The following is a 20,219-nucleotide window of genomic DNA, read 5'->3' on the forward strand; positions in this document are numbered from 1 at the left end:
TTTGAAAGTTTGATAAGACTTTTTGTGTGCCTCATAATCAGATCAGTGGTTTCGGCGCGTAAAACTCCATAATTAAAAAAATATATGACTTTTTACGTTGGGTTCGGAAATACAATTTGTAAAGACATTAACGGAAGGTTGAGATGCGGTAACTCAGGCATCCGATGTTTCACTGTAACATCGAAGTATGTCTGACCTCAGTATGAAATGAAAGTATTGGGCGACTACTCAAGGCTTGTAAGTACTGGATTTCGAGCATCCAGTAACTATAGTGCACTCGGCACTGTTTGTAAGGTATTTGTACCTTGCCAAGAAGCATGACAACGGGGTTGATCCGCGATCGAAGCATCACAATAACTTGTTTATCCTGTTCAGGCAGCTTATCGGTGTGAGGATCAGAATTCAAGGTTGCTGATGTGCACTATGTACACTATGAATACTTGCAAGTGGATGTGGCTTTAACAACGTAGGCCAAGCTGCATTAGCTGCAGCCATGCTTTTTTTAAGTGTTCTTGCACATATCAGCCGCGATCACTCTGGGCGGCAGGGTAGGTGGAGAAGCAGGGCTTGGGACGGACGCTGCAGAATTGTTGGCTTTCTTTAACGAGGATCGGCATCGATATCGCCGCTTTCTGATGATTTCGGCAGCCTCCCGATGCGACGAATTGTCTTTCGCCACTTATTTAAAACACAACCAGCACCTTTTTAATGTTTGGGCAGTCCTTTAACGAAGCTTCATGAGATCCATCACAATTCCAACATTTAAGAACAGTGGCTTAGCACTCGGCCGCGGAGTTGGCTTCAGCGTCGCGGGAACACACTGTGGTATTCTAGCAAGTGTTCTTGCACATATCAGCCGCGATCACTCTGGGCGGCAGGGTAGGTGGAGAAGCAGGGCTTGGGACAGACGCTGCAGAATTGTTGGCTTTATTTAACGAGGATCGGCGTCGATATCGCCGCTTTCTGATGGTTTCGGCAGCCTCCCGATGCGACGAATTGTCTTTCGCCACTTATTTAAAACACAGGCAGCACCTTTTTAATGTTTGGGCAGTCCTTTAATGAAGCTTCATGAGATACATCACAATTCCAACATTTAAGAACAGTGGCTTAGCACTCGGCCGCGGAGTTGGCTTCAGCGTCGCGGGACGGATGGATGGATGGATGGATGGATGGAGAACTTTATTTGGTCCTGCAAGGCTATGGGGTGACCCATAGAAGGGCTAATCCCACGTCGGGACCGGAAGACTGAGCTTCGAGGCCGCGTCGTGGGCTTGCTGGACTGCCCAAAGTTGTTCAACCAGATCCGGACTGCGAATGGCAGCCTCGAACCTGGCCAGGTCCTGAGTGTAATCGGCATTGGTAGTTCGGTCGCATGGCCAGAGCATATGTTTGAGGTCAAGTGTTTCATTACAGTTCGCGCACTGTGTACAGGGGAATCGTTCCGCCATGTAGTAGTGTAGGCCTTTGGGTGTGGGGTATGTATTAGTTTGAAGTAGTCTCAAAGTGAGTGCTTGTGGTCTCTTGAGTGTGGGATGTGGTGTAGCAAATTCCCTTCGGCTGAGGTACACTGTGGTATTCTCGCACGTGCTTCTCACGTGACCTAGCTTCATGCAGTTGTGACATTGTAGTAGCTTCTCTACTAAAGGTCGCACAGGATGTCGAAAAGGGCCCACCTTTACATACGAAGGTAGCGAGTCGCCGTTGAACACAATCTACAAACAACGTCAGTTGCCAAGTGGGTGACGTTTGCGATAATCGCAGCTTCACTGGCAAAGTCGGATTTGTGAATGGCAGCATCTACATTGTAGATGACACTGGTGACGATGTTCGAGCTCAGCGGAATATGCGAACGGGCCTTCATTCTATTCAAGTCTGTGAGGTTAAGCGGTGTGCTCAAGGCGACCGCAGGCGCACCATGAATCGCACGGACGTTCTTACATGCATTTACAGTGATGTCGGTGATTTTCATTAGGCATCAAACCCTCCACCAGCATCGAAACAAATTGCTTGTTTGGAGGCACTTCATGTTGCCGTTGGGGACCACTGAAAAAAAAAAAAAAAAAACGTAAGGTGGTGGTCACAGGCCTTCGTGGCGTTCTCTCTATCAATGTGCACGAAGACTAATGACCCCTGGTTTGTTTCGTCTGTTTGCCTTACGGCTCACTACAAGATCGAAGTTGTCGTCGCAAGGTCCTCGCAGCTCAGATAGTTGACACATATGTCCTGGCTGTCAGAGTCGTTGTGAAGGCCAGTACGCTTTCTGGACACGGCCACCGCTGACATCGCCGAACCTGGCAAACGTCCGAGGTGGTCCATGTCCACCACCAACGAAGAAGCGGCGTCCCAGAGGAACGCGTGTAATTCCGAGAAAAAAGAAGCAACGGATCTCAACGTTTTGCCAGGCAGACACGCTTCGTTTTCCTAATGGGGATGAATGAAAGATATTTCTTGCGACAGTTGCTGGTGTAAGGTGTCCGTCGAACACCTCTGTATCTGTCACCTCTGCACGACGACCAGTGCCTTCTACTTCGTACCATGTTACATCACTTGCATTTATTATCACTCATGGTGACGAAAGTGTTTGGATCATTGCAACACCACTCACAAGCTCAGAAAGCAATAAGTGCGTTACTGAAATTTTTGAAGTCGACAGACCTCAGTGAGCGACTGTAGTTTCGAAGTGCACCTCTGGATGAAGCGATACCCTCACTGCTTTCTTTCTTCCTTTCTTTTCTTTTTTTCTTTCTTTCTTTTGATCCCCTAACTTACTTTCCCCTGCGTAAGGTAGCAAACGGGACGTGTGTCTGGTTCACCTCCCTGGCTTTCCTTCACTTTTACATTTCTCTATTAACTTTACAGCTGCATTTGGTGGGTTAGCGCCAATAACTACGCTAATGAGCAGTGCCGAAAAAAAAAACGTCCGTGGTTGCAAGATCGTGCTGATCACTGGCGCTTCTGTCGCGAGCAGAAATGATAAATTGTTTATGCTAGAATATACACTACATGCTTTAATGAAACTTCATGAGCAGGTTGAGTGTGTGGGCACGTCTGTGGATGGATGTGCCGTTTTAGTGTTTGTGATCACTTTGCATATCGTAACTTTCCCCCAACGCCTAGAACAGCATTCTAGGCCACCAGCCAGGCAAACATACACTTTCATTAAAGACACCATGAAGATGAAGTTAGGAAATTTGCAGGCGCAAGTTAGAATCAGCTAGCGCAAGACAGGGGTAATTGGAGATCACAGGAAGAGGCCTTCGTCCTGCAGAGGACATAAATATAGGCTGCTGATGATGATGAATGAAAGACAGCATGCCTAATAATAGCCCTGGTCGAAACAAAATTGGTGTACATAGAGGCGTGTTACAGGACGCCGAGAGCGGAGCGGTGTTTTCGCAAATGCTGATTTTTAAACCAAATTATGGTTTCAAGACATCACTAGTGCACACTTTTCTTGAAGAGAACATACCGGAAACGGCCACAACTGTTTGCTGTCACCACTGGGTCACCACATGACGTCATTGAACGCTGAGGTCGACAATTGCTGATCTCTTTGATAAACAAAGGTGATTCATAATAATGATGTGAGAAGTATACGTCAAGACTGGTTTGCATTAAAATAATATTTCTTCATTATCTCACCCAAGGGTAAAACGTGCCGCGTGACTACAAAATTCTTCCAGGATTTTTTTTTTAACATGGCCTTTGGTAAGTCTTCCTAGAAGTCTAAATGAGTAACTTTTATTGCAACAGACAAAAAAATGTTGCGAACATAGGTGAAGCTGTAATTTTTCCCCTTTTCCCGAGTGTTCCACTACCCCGATAGAAATATATTCTTCCTGCGGCAAGCTATTGCAAATTCACTCAGAGAAATATAGTCGCGTAGCTGCATTGACCACGAACACAAAGAACAGACGTGCAATGGTTGCAAAGAATGAGGCGATGTCGTCATGCAATAGAATACAAAAAGGCATGTACTCAACAATTTCCGAAATCAGGTTCCACACCCCCAAAAGCCCTCGGTGCAAGGCTATGCTAACCATAAAAATGTATGGCCTGCCCTCTTTCGATCATATATGCGATCAGATTACGAAGACATGTAGAAAAGTACCACATTACCCTCACGCCACGGTGGTGGTGTTTGCGTTTAGAAACGTAGTCTTCGATGTTTTATCAAAACCGCAAAGACGACTGCTCTAAACCTGAGTCTTGCCCGTGGTGGCATAAGTATGAAGAGAAAACAAAACTAGCCCCTGGTACAGAACCTGAAAGGAAACTGAACGTGCTGCTCAGTCAAGTGTCTGTAACCACAAGAGTCCTCTACTTCACCTTACTTGTCCCGCTTCGCACTGTCGTACGTATACCTTACATACAGCAGCTTGCCCCTGCTCAATCATTAAGCGTACCAAGCTTACTGCGCCAGATCTCTTCTTACGCAGCTGAGAACAGATACACATTTTGTTGTAGGCCAGCTAGACTTCACGGATAGTCGCAGGTGCTCAAGACGATTTTCTGGCAAATGGCGAGACCGCAGGAACTTAGCGTTGGTATAACCATGCTTTAAAGGCACGTGCTCATAGCTAAGTATTGGTTCATTCATAGGATTTAACGTCCCACACCAATTATGGGGCTACGCGTGGAGGGCTCCGTGTTTATTTTGACCACGTGTGATTCTTTAACTTGCAACGAAATCTAAGAAGACGAGCGTTTTTTGCAGTTCCATCTCAATCTAAATGCGGCCGCCACAGCCGGGAATCAAACCTGCGACTTCGTTCTCAACAGCAGAAGCCTTAGCCTCTGAGCTACCGCGGTGGGTGTGTTGTGTGCTTTGGGCGCATTGTAACTTCTCCGCGCTTTTTGGGATATTTTTGGCGGTTTTTATCCCAAAGGAAATAATAGGTTCGGTCAAACTGGGCCCAGCAAATTGCACCCTGTTTAAGGGGGCTACACCTAATAAAAGAGGTACGACAGCTTCTACTATAGAGACACAAAGCGTAGTTTCGGCAAGCAATCGAGGCCGACCAAGACTATTGGCGGCTTCTAGCTTCGTCTAAAAGGACGGTTAATAACCCTCCGACTTTGCGCGCCAATCTACATTATTTCGAAAAATTAGTTAACCCCTTATTTGCCATTGTGGGGAACTATGTAAAGAGAATAGAATAATTATTTTCACTGCTAGACACGCTTGCAGATCTCTTTCCCGAGGAGCAGTGCGATGAAGCGAACGTTTTGGCACACATATATAATTTCTGTCTATATGGTACATGTAGCCATAATTTGCAATGGCACGAAGGTTTCAAAAACTACGGTGGCCGCTTCTGGTGCAGCACGCCAAGAACGTGCTGGGCCAGGAGGCATAAGCCTACCAGGAGGCCCGGACTTGGGCTTTAGTTCCTGCTAATAATAGTTCGGTGCTAATAAATGTTATTTCTCTCTCTCTCTCTCTCAAGACCCTTTCAGGTTGTTGTATGGGATGAAATGTGTCTACCTACTTTTACGGCATACCTTCACAGATCCCAAGTTTGTCAGACACCCTGCCTCTTCCTTCTTTCTTTCCTAAAATTTAATACCCCTTACGAGAAGGCCACTCTAAGCAAGAAAATGCGCTACGTTGAACTGGCTGAGAAGAACTCCTAAATAAGGCCCTGGCTGTGGCTTTGCAGCGAAGATATGGCACGATTAAAGCCACCCCCTTGTTAACCAGAATAACTGTCCGGTTATCTACTCTGCGCTAGGGGGGGGGGGGGGGGGGAGGGCAGAGGCTGCAAAATAGAAAGACTAAATACGAAGATACGCGAAGGATTGGTCCTCACAAAGAGAAGCCCATTGTCAGAAGCGGGTTTGCAGGTTTGCGGGTTTGTCCGAGAAGCGCAGTGTCCAACGAAGTCAAACGTGACTACAGTGACGCCGTTTCAAGCCAAGCAGATGGTCGTGTGACCGAAGGTCAGGCGAGCTGCCTCCGCTGAAGATACTGAAAGGGTCGCGAAATGATGTTTAACAAGTTTCACAAAGGGCACATTCGTATTTTAGTGATTTAGGCATTACTTCGATTCCGACAGTGCGCTTTGTAATGTCTTTGCTTTTTAACCGAAGAGGCCACATACTTGAGAGCGCAAAATACTTTACTGATCATGCTGACGGATCTGTAAGGCGGTCGAGAATTCAGAAAGGAAAATGTCGTTTACAAAACGAATGTAAATTGTGCATAAATCTGTAAATTGAAGGTTTCGTCAATGCGTTTCCCGTAGTATCGCATATAACTTAGAATCGCAATTACCAACATTCTACTATTGACAAGAAGAATCGCAGTTTTTCATTATTTCTTTTCAGTTGCGCTGGCATATCAATAACAAAAATTGATCGCATTGTTCGACACGTTTATTCCACCCTTGCGCTAGGCAGACCACGGCCCCGATCTTTTAGCGCAATAGATTACATACATTTGCCCTGGCCTCCGTCGCGATCATTACGCGCAGCAAATCTGACAATTAAGAACAGCAGCCTAAAGAACGTTTTTATCTGTAGAATAGTCCACCCTCTGTACAGAATAACAAAAAAAGAACAATTGGTTCAAGTGTAATGTCCGAAGGAAAGGTAGTTTTTTGATACAAATTGTTATTTTCCTTCTTCCCGATCCCGGATCCCGAAGAAGATACGAAGGTCGGCACCAATTACTTCACAAGATTTGATGTTAGATTTTGGCAAGCGGCTGTTGTCAAATATTTGCCTCATATGCTTGATCCGATAACAGAGGGAGGGGCAGTATGGGAATGCTGGTATGATGAGCGACATCGCAGCCAGCCGTGGAAGAAGACGACGACGAATGCGCGAGCAGTGGCACGAGCGCGTTCGCGCGGTTATGTCGAGGGATGCCGACGCTCAACCCGGGAACGGGCGGCTGAGAGCTGCGCTCTAAATAATGGGCGAAGCGTGCATCAATCAGGCCACAGTCACTTTACACAATAAGGAGTTCGCCTACCTCGATGGTTATCTCTCGCTGGAGTTTATGATTTTTTTGTAATTAACATGCTGTCTCGGGTGGTTCATAGCTGTAGCCAGTTTTTAAATGCGTAAGCATTTCTATGCTTACCCAATGAGAAAACCCGTCCGTCCGTTGCGTAAGACGATCGCTTTCAAAATATCATCCACAGCCGACTTTCGTGCTGCCTCTCGTTTCAACGCGAACTAAGCGGTGAGAAAACAGCGCACACGAAGCTATCAGGACTCGGCGGAATCTGTCCCCATCACCGATCGCTTTCAAGATAGGGTTCGCGCTACCGCTCCGTACGCAGCCGCAGCCGTAGTAGGGTTGATCACGGTTCATTATACGCGGGTGGATAAGGCACTCACAGTTTGTTAGACTTGGATGGATACGGACACTAAAGAGCGATAACGGCTACATTGATCGGAATGTCATCAGCTCTCCTAGCGCTGCCACCTGCAGTAGTTTGCTTCCGTTATCAAGTAGCCTTGCGCCGCCACCCGCAGCAGTTCGTGCTGCCACAACGCTATCGTTTATACTGGTTTGATCAACTTTCAGAACATTGATACTGACACCGGGCTGCGTGGAGATGAGCAAGTAGCACACTGCTTACGCATACGACAACTGCCCAGAGCAGTTTCTCGGTGAATTTTTCTACGCTCTGCTGCGCACGCAAAAAAATGTTTAGCTACTTTAATCTCTGTGTGCATCGCAATGACAGGTCTTTCGTATACAAATTTTGGTTTTCATACTGCCGCGTGAATTCAGCTTACACACGCATATTACAGAAAGCCATAAATATGCACACAGCTCTAGTTAGCGTCATTTACAGAAGCGAACGCACAACTCGTCTGACTTGAGGAGAGGGTTCTCGTGAGCTCTTTCTTTTTTTTATCACCATATTTAGGTATGCACATGCAGCAACAATTTTTTCCTGTAATGTGGCAATATTGTCTAGATCTCCGAACTTCACAGGCGAACGTTCTCCACCTCCAGCCTATTCGGACAGATCGCGTAGAACGAGCCGGTGCCCGGCAAGCAAAATTACCTCGTAGCGTGCATGCTGGTCCCGCAGCAATTCGGATAGTCCGCAACGTCAGCAGGTAGTCAGTCCGGAGACTGTGCAGCCAAGCGCAATTTGGTTCGGTCTGGGCCGAGGACAAATCTTTCCACCTCTTCCTCCTACGTGCACTGAAGATTTAGAGCCGTGCGTTGCTTGTTACATGTATACATAGGCGCACAGACCACCGTACGCACTCAGTGCAATGGTGGTGGCGGCGGCGGGCAGCCGTCATTCCTCCGCGTTTCCTCGAAAGCACACCGCGGGCTTCACTTTCTGGCGTTTGTCAAGTTAATTTTAGCGTGGAGGAAGTCATGCGGCTCGGAGACCATCTTGGCGCCGGCTCGCACCGGATGCAGATTACGGAAGTTATGTGGGCTCCTGTAAAGCGCGGAAGTCTAGACGGGCTGGGAAGAGAAAATAAAGCCAGACAGCGAAATGAAAAAAAAAAAAAAAAACGGCAGGGCAAGAAGTGACTGGTTTAGAAGGTTATGAGGAAGCCAGCGCAAACTGCAACTAAACTGAGATAACGATATTTTCCTGTTTATTCCGGTTCTGGCTTTGCTTACGTAAGTTTGCGTGTTTACCGCCCTGCTTTGGCGGTCAAGAGGAACTTGCGCACTGAAGGAACCCGTTTACGCAACACCCGGTGTCCGGGAACAGAATTTGGTCTTAGGCTCGCGCTGGGGTATAAGTATAAGGATATAGCGCTCATCCGAAGGAAAAGTGTTGGAAGGACAACCGACCATAGACCGAGTGAAAGAGAACGGCGTTTCTCTGTCGCGCGCGTGCATACGAAGGGTGGCCCCGAGGAAAGTTCTTTCCCACTTTTTCGTTACGTGAGCATGTGCTGTCCACCTTGAACAAGGAGGACGGCAAGTGCGCGAATATCAGCGAATAGCAGTAGAACTATGTTTCTTATATCCCCGTGCTCAGATGATCTGCGGAAGATCAGTTAAAGACGCAGTTATGGGTATAAATTACAGTTACTCATGATTAGGATGATTAGCTTGATACTTACGCTGGCGTCTTCGAATGCGAAGAAAACAAGCAACCTAGCTTTACGGAAAGCGATAATGCTGTCATCGCATATCATACAACATTTTAGCTTACTTGTTATGCGGATCAAAGATTTGGCACATATGAAAGCCTGCCAACTGACCATACTGAGTATAAATCAAATCAATGAATGAAATGCGCTCACAGAAAACAAATTTACGTGGTGGTGAAGCTGTTGTGAGATGACTGCTTTGCTTTGGATACTCAAATCATTGCCTCCATCACAAATAATGTCGGTAGACAGGAGGGCGTTGTCAGCAAGTGGTGTGCCTTCGCCAGCCGGCAACCACAAGTCGCACTTGTTAACTAGAGAGAGTTGTCAAACGTATTGCATTTCTAACTTGTAATTCCCCTGAAAAACCTGCTAGCCGACCAGCGCCTCACGTTGATCGAAAAGAATCATGAAGTGACAAAGGTATTATATCGGTGCATTTGCAGATCGGAGTTCTCCATGCGCCAACAGACGCTCCCGCTGAAAGAGTCGCGGTCCGTATGAAGCTGCAGGAACGAGTTACATCTGCACGGCACGGGCGTTTTCCGGGAGTCTGGTGCACGTGGGGAAACCAATATCCCGCAGGGACTGCACACCGCCCACCGTCCTTCAGACGCTGCGCTTGGGTAATCCGTTGTCGAAGAGGGTCACGGCTCTCAAAGGTCGTCGGGGCCGTCATGCGTAACGGCGCGAGAGGCTTGACGCAGCGGGAAAGCCCGTTGCCGTCGCACTATGTCTGCCTTGTGCCAGTCGCCGCACCGGATGCTTTCCGCACCACTCTTCAGTACCGATAATAAAGTTTTATGACTGACTTACGCACCATCCTCGCTGGCTCGTTGTCGATATAGGTTTCCTGCTTTCATTTCTTTTTCGTAATTTTTTTTCGTTCGTTGAGTTCAAGTTTTACAATTGCGAAGAATGATCATGCTGAGCAAATGAACGCGCTCAGTCGCACAGAAAAGCAGCGTATAATTGCTCGCCGGTTCCGTCAGTTTGTAAGCGGCGCGGGTCTGTCGGGCCGTTTTCCGTCTCGCTAAAACGGAAAGACTCGATCCGCCATCGTGATGTCGATAAAGTATATAGCTCTGTGTCCCGGGTTATTTTCGAACTTCCTCCATGGCCACGGGATCATTGGGCCGGAGATAGAGCGCGCAGAAACACGCGCTTGCCAGCGTGGTTGATTGCGCGGCCGCTAAGACCGCGTGCGGCTGATCGGCGACTGTACCGCACGCACGTGCACTGTAGTGACACTAACTGAGCCGGCGTTCGCTCTGTGGTCTCGTTAAGTTTGGCAGCTTTAACGAGAGGCCCGCAGTACGGATCACGCATTGTGCTCCGGATTGCAGAGGATGGAAGCTGTGCTACGTGGAAAGTCAGTGCACCTCTTATAGAACCTACGGTGGGAGCTTTTGAGACCTGCGTCATGAGAAGTAGCGGCCAGCAAATCAACGTATTTGTTTTAGCAGCATCATTCCCTTTTCTTTCTTGCCTGCTGCTGTACCAAAGTTTTCCCAGAAATAAAGAGACCAGCCAAAAAAAGAAATTGTGCCGAAACCATCGACTATGATTGTCAATGTAACGAAATAGCTCGAACGAACAAACGAACGAACCAGGGAGCGAGCGACTACTGAACAACCACCGAACACCCACAGACCAAGCACAAAAACAACCGAAAGAGTCATAGAAAGTTATCCCCTTTAAAACAAAATTGCGCAGCGCAATCAGTACAGAGGCATTCATTGATGTGGTTCTAGACGGTTTGTGAAGCTGTAAATATTTCAACACTTCCAGTAAACATATTCAGTATTCCGTAAATATTTGCTTTCATGACCCCCCCTCCTTCCCCAAACAATTAGACATTCTACATTTATGGTACCACCAGAACTGCTACCAAATGGCTCCACCTTGTGCGAGAAACTTACATGCTCTGATTCTCTAAAACTGCACTGTAATCATAAATAAACTTGACGCATAAGATTGTTCTGTCAACTAAGAAGGCGCAAGTGCTCCATACAATTTCGCAAATTGTAACAAGTATAAAAAGAAGAGAAAACAAGGACAGTAAAGGCAGGGAGGACAGCCAGACGAGCGTCCGATTTGCTACCCCACACTGAGGGCAAGGGGATAAGGCCAGTGATTTCAGCTTGGCGAAGCTAAGCCATGCAGCTATACCTTTGACATAATCATTCCCTTGTGATAGATGACAAAGTTCTATCATGCATTGCCTAATTGGCGAGAAAAACTATAAATACTAACAAGCAATCCGTTTTAGGTTTATTTTCTTTCTCTTGAAATGGCGTACTGAGCTAATAAACACACAAAATACCTAGTACTTGTCGTGAGAGGCCACAGCCAAAGGTGCGTATAACCAACCAGTGGCAAATGTACGTGCCCGCCCTTGAAAAATGGCTACAGACGCAGGCAATCTCATGACTGCAAGTAAGTGTGCCATAACGAAGTGTTATGCCATCGTATAATTATCGCTGGATGGCGCGCCTGATTTGACTATCAATGAAACGCGCTTTATTGTTGCTGCGGTACGTCTTCTCTACTTGTAGTTCAGTGGAGGAATAATGATGCACTACGCACTGGCGAGAGAGCACCGAGCGTCCAGGCGAATAACGCCCAACAGATGAGGCAATTTGGATACGCTGACCTCTTTCGCGCGCTCAAGATCGCAGGATAATGGGTCCTTGAACGGCGTTTGCACAGTTTTCCGCACGACTCCTGTTAGCCGCTCCACTGCTGACGCTATCGTCTATTTTTCTTCTTTTTTTTATGCACCGCTCCATTTTAGGCTGCCGTTGCAGAGCGGATGGCCATTGAGGAAAGATGCCCCCTACGTGCCAGCGCTCTACCGGCATTGACCGCTGGCAGAGGCGGTGGCACGCACTACCGGTTTTCGAAAGGGAAGCCATGGTGGCATCCCACGTGCTGGCGCCGATGACGAAGCGTTGTATAACAGGTGGCGCATATCCTTTATGACGAAGAAGAGAGACGCAAAGCTTGATGCTATGAGGAAGGATGCGAACGTGCGACCAACGTAACGGGACGACCGTGAGCGCGCTTCCGTGTGCTCTTTACGAAACCAGACGCTCCGGGACTGTCGACTCTATTTCTCGTTCCCCATAGCAGTAGAGCTATGGACGTTTGATTGTAGTTGCAACCATGTTTCCATATTAATACTTTAAAGAATCAGTGTGAAACCGCTAAACAACTGCTTCAGTTTGAAATCGAGAAAAAGACAAGAAGAGATCCTCGTAGTCGAAATGCGTGGCGTACGAGGAATGAAGGAGTGGTGGTAGTTCGCCTGCAGCTACGATATTCTGGCAAGAGTGTGACTATGATCAAACGTTGCGCAGACAGCAGCAGCGTGTGGGCGTAGGGGTAGGCGGTGGCAACTGGCAACTTCCGTGTCTCCGCTACTTCCGACTGCTGCAAAATCAGTCTTATACGTAATTGGTTCGCGAGAAAACGATGCCAGCTTATTGACTTAAACACGATTTTCTGTGTTTTGTCCACCGCATCAAAACTCATCAAGCCTGCTCACCGCTCTAAATCTGGTGGGCAATTACACAGTGGCAATACTCACAATATTACGGATGTAAAATAAGTTAAATTCTGGGCTTTTACGTGCCAAAACCACAATCTGACTATGAGGCACGCCGTGGTGGGAGAGTGCGTGTTAATTTGGACCAGATGCGGTTCTTTAACGTGCACCCTATGCACGGTGCACGGGCGTTTTTGAATTTTGCCCCCATCGAAATGCGGCCGCCGCCATGGGATAGGATCAAATCACCTCGTCTATAGCAGCGCTACGCCAAAGCCACTATGCCACCACGGCGAGTAATGTTATACGGATTTGTCTTTAGAACGCAACGCCCACGCATGCTGAACCTGCCATACTGTTTATTACGACCGCAACGCCTCAGTCCACTAGCCGACAAATTATGCTCAGTTACCAGTAAAATGTCTCTCATAGTTTCGAGGGAGCGTCTAAATGATTAATTCGGTTTCTCTGTGTGACACCAGTAGAAGTTTACGTTATAGCCTTCATTTTCTCTTAGACTACCAAAACAGTTTATACAAGACTGAGAGGGCAAATAAAGAAAATAAACCATATGCGAGATCAAGTTATAGCGTTTACGCGGAAGCCTGAGTCGTCAGCAGTCAACCACGTACACTGCTGCTGTCGCAAGGCAGCTGCGGTGTGCGTGGTCTCGCGCGAACTGTTCTCATATCGCTGCTGTTAGGACAATCTGGACAGCCACGACAGACAACCTACACGGCACATGACAGACATCAGGATTATAGAAGAGAGAGAAAAAAACGAGAACGCTCTTTAACACGGAGCCGCACAAATCACTTACGCCTGAGAGCCCAGGGCTCGAACTTGCGCATTCCCAGAAGCAGCCGGAAAAGGGCCGCCGAGCAGTCGCCGGTCACGTTGGAGCCGGTGCCCAGTGCCGTCATGCGTGGCAATGACTCGTGGATGAGACGGTCCATGAGGGACCGGAGGCGACCCTCCACGTCCAGGTCGTCGGACACTGTGGTGGCGCCGGCGGACGGTGGTGGTTCGCCGCCAGCCGTCGTATCGCCGACGACGTCTTCGGCCACGGCGCGTGAAACCTGAGGCTGCATCGTGGCCGCCCCCGCGGCGGCGAGATAGATGCAGGCCGCGGCGACCGCGAACGTCGTGCGGGTCCACATTGCGGATACGTCGGTTAGTAGCAGCAACTCCGCACGCTCGCGATGCTATGGAGGGACACGCGTTGTTGTTCTCTGAGGGGGCCTCCGGAAAGAACTGGAACTCCTTTCGCCTGAATGGAGAGCAGAGGTTCTTTCCTTCATTCCTTTCGCCTTCTTTCGCTCCTCCCTGTGTTGTGGCTCTCTTCCCCCCCCCCCCCCCCTCATATTTTCCACCTTCCGCCAGGCCGTCCGTCCGTGCTTCCTTCCTCCTAGGAGGCCTTCTCCTCCTTCCAGTTCCTCGAGGAAGTCCGGCGGAACAACGAGTCGCCCGCCGCTCGCTCGCCCGTTTTTTACAGGAGCAGGAAGATTGGCAGCGTACGGGCAGCGTGCACGGGGGCGGCAGCGGCGGCATCACAAGACCATGCACCTTGTCTTCTTTCGTGTGTTTGTGTGTGCTTGTGCGTGTGTACATAGACCCCGATGACGAGAATGAATGACGCGAACAGCATGCGGCCGGGCCATCCGCTCCGTGACCGCTGGCCTCTCATCTGCTCGGGGCGCGCGGTTCCGCTTTCAGCGAAAAGGCAACTGTGATTAAGGGTTTGCAACGCGGCTTTCAGTGCGCCATACGGGTACCATTAGAAGTAAATGCAGCCATGGGAACTGTATTGTGTGCTGCCCCGTTTGGCAACACGACGTGATCTTTGGGTCGGCGGCTTCCTGAACGTTTCGTCTCGCTATTGCGTCAGACGCGTGCCAGAGCACCTGATCATTGGCCAGCGACCGGGTGACTCGCTCGAGACAGGGATTAGCGCACTGGCTTCGCCTATTTTCGGAAACGCTTTAGTTCAGGCTCAGCAGTTAGAGTTTGGCCGATTTCTTTTCTGGGGAATTCATCAGTCTCTTCGACCCCAATAGCCGGTTATAAAGGAAAAATATGCGGCTAACGTCCCCTTTAGATTAATAAAAAATACAAAGAAAGAAAGAAGTTCGTTGAATGATCTTATAAACTGCAGATATTTAGATAACAGATACTGTTATTATATGTTTTAGTGAACGTTACCAACAATGTACTCGCTAAAAGATTACAGATTTCTTTTATCTATTTTCATTTATTAATCCGCGTTCCCTTTTTCTTACAGGGCACCATGTACTCCAAAGTTGAGGGCCCATGACGTCGCTGCGATAAACAATACTCTTTCGACTCCTACCGTTATGACCATAAATGTAACCTAACTAGAGAAGGCATTTGCAGCAAGGACCTGTGTGAAAGCAATTAGATACTGGGTCAGCCATTTCTTTTTGCTCTTTTTTCCTCTATTTCTTTTTTTTTTGTTCTCAAATCCAGTGTGCAGCATAAAATAATCGATTGAGCCACTGCGGCGATGGTGCTGCCTGAGACAGCGAGTAGATGTCACAAGAGGTCAGTGCCCAGACGCAGTGAATACAATTTTGAATAATGCTACTAGATGCTATTCTAATTCAAGGGTGACTTCGTCTATAGATCTATTGCTGCCTTAGAGTGCAATAGCAGTGCGATTTCATTTATTGAGTGTTACGTGCTACTTTTTACTCATTGAAGCTGTGAGCAATATTTCCGGCAAAGAAAATGGCCACTAATGTTCGCGTTCGCTTCTGCGTCTCCAATGATAGTTTTACACTTAGTATCCGTTCGCACAAACTTTGTCATGCACGAGCGCACCGTTACAAAAGTGAAAACGGCTGAACTTACTTGTCGAACGAGAGGAAGATCGTAAGGACGAGGCGAATAATGAAAACAAACGAAAAGCTGACTGTTGGCAGTCAGCGCTGTGTTTGTGCTCTTTCTTCGCCCTGCGCTGTCCCTTGCGTTCGACTACCTGTCAACCAGCCCAAATGAACGCGTTTTAACTGACGTGTCCCGCAAGAAGAATTATGGCACTAAGCGTCGTACTACAGGATGGTACAGACATACTGAACTTTCAACTGGTAGAAATGACATGCAAGAGTGAATTAGCCGTGATAAACTGATTTAATGGAATGTATATTGTTCAACAAAAGCAAGTACCCAGACGCTATAGCCTATTAGCCATTGAGATAACCTAGTCCAAATGTTGCGCCCTCCACGCGATCTTTTATTAAGCAATGTCCCACAGATTGGCGGCATCAACATTTAGTATATGCGTCCAGCCAACGAAGCAAATATTCTTGCAGCAACTGCTCGATCTTGCTTTTGGAATCCCACTTGAACTCTTCAGTCAGTGCCACGAATTCCGCATGCAAAACAGAGTGGAAGCCCGGGAGCATAGTAATGATGCGGCTCAAGCCTTGCCAAGACTGCTCTGCAGAAGCTCCGCTCACCGCACGAGTACACGTCCACGCCCACCGCCCTGTTGAGGAGCTAGAAGAAAATAGCATTGCGCTAAAACAGCAGAATGTTTCGGTTCCAGGTAACGGCTACCGAGTGCTCAGATGTCTGTCACATGAAGCGGAAGTTTTTATTCACGAGGTTAAAGCTGATGGTCTATATACTCGTACAGAGCGGACGTGCTTGACGAATGTTGAACAGGTGCAAGTCGCTGCGCTAATGCAAATCATCCAAACACAGGTATACCATCGAGATGTTCGTCTGTGTGTGTGTGTGTGTGTGTGTGTGTGTGTGTGTGTGTGTGTGTGTGCGTGTGCGTGTGTGTGTGTGTGTGCGTGCGTGTGTGTGTGTGTGTGTGTGTGTGTGTGTGCGTGTGTGTGTGCGTGTGTGTGTGTGTGTGTGTGTGTGTGTGTGTGTGTGTGGTGTGTGTGTGTGGTGTGTGTGGTGTGTGTGTGTGTGTGTGTGTGTGTGTGTGTGTGTGTGTGTGTGTGTGTGTGTGTGTGTGTGTGTGTGTGTGCGTGTGTGTAGGGGGGGTTTAGGGGGGGGGGGAAACCTGCCATCTTAAGGCTATACGGGTAGCCATTCCTGACCCATTTGCTTCCTACACGGGGAGTGAATGGTGCTGCAGGCCTTCACTACCATTCATCTTGCCGTGGCGGCAAATTTCGAGCGATATGTCGGTGGCCTTCTTGAGGTTGGTTCTCGATATCGAAGCATGAAGGGCTAGCTTATGGTAACACAGCAGGAGGTTCGTCATGCTTGGATTGGCATGGCCTCAGGCAGGATACGTTCTTCGTTCGTGGTGGTTTGAGAGTTAAATTCATTGAAACACTCATTGACATACACAGGCGCACGCACGCGCAAAAACGCCTAATCTTACCAGGGGCAATCATGGAAAATAAACAAGGACATAGAGACACATATCCCTTGTTCTAGATGGTATAGATATGTACTAACCTGCCGAAGCCTCCGCACTATTGCAATACACTTAAAGACGCAGACAGGGAAGGCGTGAACAATTCTCATCATTTCTGCGCTCGTTTGCTCGCGCAAGCTCACGTCTCGAGATGATTGAAATGCTCCGTTAGGTTCACAAACTCACGAATGAATCAAGACACTTTTATACATATTTCCCGACTCATAAACGCACCCTTGTTAGCTAGCCTCCCTACCCCTGTCGAACGACGTGACCACATGAAGCCTAAAGAATGCTTACTATTTCATGAGGTCATAGCAGCGCTAACTAAAACATTTACAGAAAGAAAGAGACATATATGGGCAAGCGCTAAGTTCCAGCTATCAGCTTTTGTTAATTGTCCGGATAGATATACACAAAGGAAAATATAGTTTTAGTTCGCGCTGCTATGGCCAAATGATGCAAACCCAACTGGCCCAATCTTTCACCTTAGTTACAGTTTCAGTTCCGACTTGTTGTTTCTAACCGCAGAGAAGAACCTGCTTTAGCGATGCTTCACGAAGACGGGCGGATCCGAAGTCAGAAAGCGCTGCATTAACGGCAAAGAGTTCAACGGACCAAGTTAGGTAACACCACCAGAGGAAGCGTCAGGCGGAGAGCCCCCAAAACGAGCAAGAAACGCTGTAACCGCCTTAGTCACGCAGACTGGCACTGTCGCAAGGCAGGTCCTACTTACGCGCTTCTTCGTTATTAATTTCATTGTTCCTGCAGCCCACATCGGACTCACCTTTCGCAGATCAACTAATTTGGTTCGGATATTAAGGATCCTTACATAGTTTTGTAAGCCTTTTTCCCTAGCCTATCGTAGTTTTTCCTGATGGTAAAAGCTTTTTTTTATTTTAAATAGTTTTGCTCTAAAGCAAGAGATAAACAGAACCATGATAAGGAAGACCAGGAAGGTTAGCCAGTGAGAAGCCGGCTGGCTACCGCACGTGAGGAAAAGACAGAGGCTGAAAGGTTGAAAAGAAGATCGGAAGGAAGACACACATGTGAGAATGTGCGCAACACATTCGCAATCTATCAGACAGTCCCACTGTCTTCGCAAGCCACTGTGTTTTGAAGCATCTTTCAAGCCTATACCTTGGATATCAGTCGGGACAGGGGTCATAGTATTTCGCTCATCTCTGCCGTGACTGCAATTCTTGTGCTCTCAAATTCTCACTCACCAATCGTGAAAAGAATGCACCATTGCAAAACAGTCTAGAAAAAATGCGGTCAGAAAACGTCCCTTTACATAGAAACACGAGAAAGCAAACGACATCCTGCGGAAACGAAATCAGGGCCTATAATCATCTTTTTTTTTCTTCTCAATTTTTCCCGTTGTCATTGACTTGAGATGGGAAATCGGCAGCTATTTCTTTATGTTTCCAATTCAGGCATTTACCGACGGGAAGAAAAGCAAGAAAATGTCAAATTGAACAAGAATCCTAGTAAAACGGGCAAGCCAAATAAATGTCAGCAAATGTCAGCAGGGGCTCTGTAACGTAGAACTATTCCAATCTATTTCTATTCCAATCACATGAAGTAAATTTGTGTAACCACTGACGCAAGCATCGAGCGGTGACCCGCAGCGCTGTTTGAACCGCCCAATCAAACGCTCTCCTCGTTGATAGGAGGTCAATTCAAACAAAACCTTTCAAAGAAAACCTGCCAACCTTGACAGGATTTTCTTATCTAATTGGCTTATAAGAGGCGAGGAGCAGGCAGAAGTGGAGAGGGCGTCTGTGGGGCCGAGCTAGCATAGTGAAAGTAGATAACCAGATGAGGAGGGTGGTGCTGGGACCTGCGATTGGACCGCTTCGCCTTGCTTAGCTTGCGGTGACTGGTCGAAAATTGTTGCGATGTATACAACGGAAGGCTTGAAAATGTTGCTAAAACGGATCCTCGCCGAAGTAGAGTTGGATGAGCGATATCGTATACGTGCCGAAAGGGCTAGACAACATTGCACTGCCATGCAAAAAATTGTATTATACGCATGCTTGACAGGGGAACAGCACGGTATTAGACGCAAATGAATCTATTCTCCCCGGCTGCTCCGCGTATCCTGTGCCAGAGAGATCGGCGCGCAGCCATCTTCTATTCCTTTCGAAAAACGGGACCGTCTCTGGCTATTTCGAAAAATATTTCGTTTTGTTCGGTATATTAATAGCATCTTTAATTCTTACGGCGTTAATCTGACGCGGTGAGTTATCGCGGTTTCGTGACGTCGTGTGACAGTCAGGCGAAGTGCGTGCAGCGCAAAACTTTTGACCAATAGCGGAGGGCTGATAGCGAAAAGGCGCTATAGAATAGGAAATAGTTGTGTTTTAGTTTGGTCTAATCATACATAATTAGTGTGTACACGTCATATTAGGTGGGAAGCTTTCGCAATTTTCGTGACGTCGCGTGAGAGAAGTTGGGGTGAAGTTGGGCTGGCACGTGAATATTCGACCAATCATGGAGCGCCGATTGCAGAAATGGAATAGAAACAATCTAGAGTAGAGTCACCTTATAGTGCCCCAGTTGTGTGAACCGTCACAATGAGATTAAAAAAATACTCAACAAGGATGACAACCAGCCCATGTGCGGAGACGCAAAACAATAATAAAGAAACAAAAAATAAATAATAAAGAAAGGACAAATGAAAATGCTCGGGACAACAGCACTGTGCCTGTGACTCATCGGGGAAATTGAAGCGTTGCGTAACGCTTACGACGTCTCACGCAATTAGAACGTTCCTGGAATATTTCACTTCTTTTCTGCAGTGGGACCAGGGAACGCGCTTTCCTCCTTCGAAAAGAGCTGTCCGGGAAAGACACTTATCCGGGAAGGAAAGCGGCAGCCGCACGCCGTCGGCTGTTCCCACATGAGCACGTTGTCATTTCTCTTTCTCCGCAAGTGTCCACGGTCATTATAGGACATCTGCCCGTCAAGTTGAGTGTGCACTGCAGCGTGGCTTGAACGAATAACCATAGCCGAGTCGTGCGAGCGGCAAATTTGGAATGAAAACGAAGGATTCACAAGTGTGTGTGTGTGTGTGTGTGTGCGTGCGTGCGTGCGTGCGTGCGTGTGTGTGTGTGTGTGTGTGTGTGTGTGGTGCGTGCGTGCGTGCGTGCGTGCGTGCGTGCGTGCGTG

At 47.8% G+C, this 20,219-nt stretch overlaps 1 protein-coding gene across 1 annotated transcript in view; it reads right to left on the reverse strand.

Annotated features, from left to right (window-relative positions):
- Positions 1–13,803, reverse strand: part of LOC119437052 (nose resistant to fluoxetine protein 6) — a 68,582-nt gene extending 54,779 nt beyond the window's left edge. The window contains exon 1 of the mRNA XM_049660097.1: positions 13,464–13,803. Coding sequence (XP_049516054.1) covers positions 13,464–13,803 — 340 coding nt within the window. The remainder of the gene's footprint in view (positions 1–13,463) is intronic.
- Between the last annotated feature and the right edge of the window lie 6,416 nt (positions 13,804–20,219).

Source organism: Dermacentor silvarum, chromosome 1 (genome assembly GCF_013339745.2).
Source record: "Dermacentor silvarum isolate Dsil-2018 chromosome 1, BIME_Dsil_1.4, whole genome shotgun sequence".
Lineage (NCBI taxonomy): Eukaryota > Metazoa > Arthropoda > Arachnida > Ixodida > Ixodidae > Dermacentor > Dermacentor silvarum.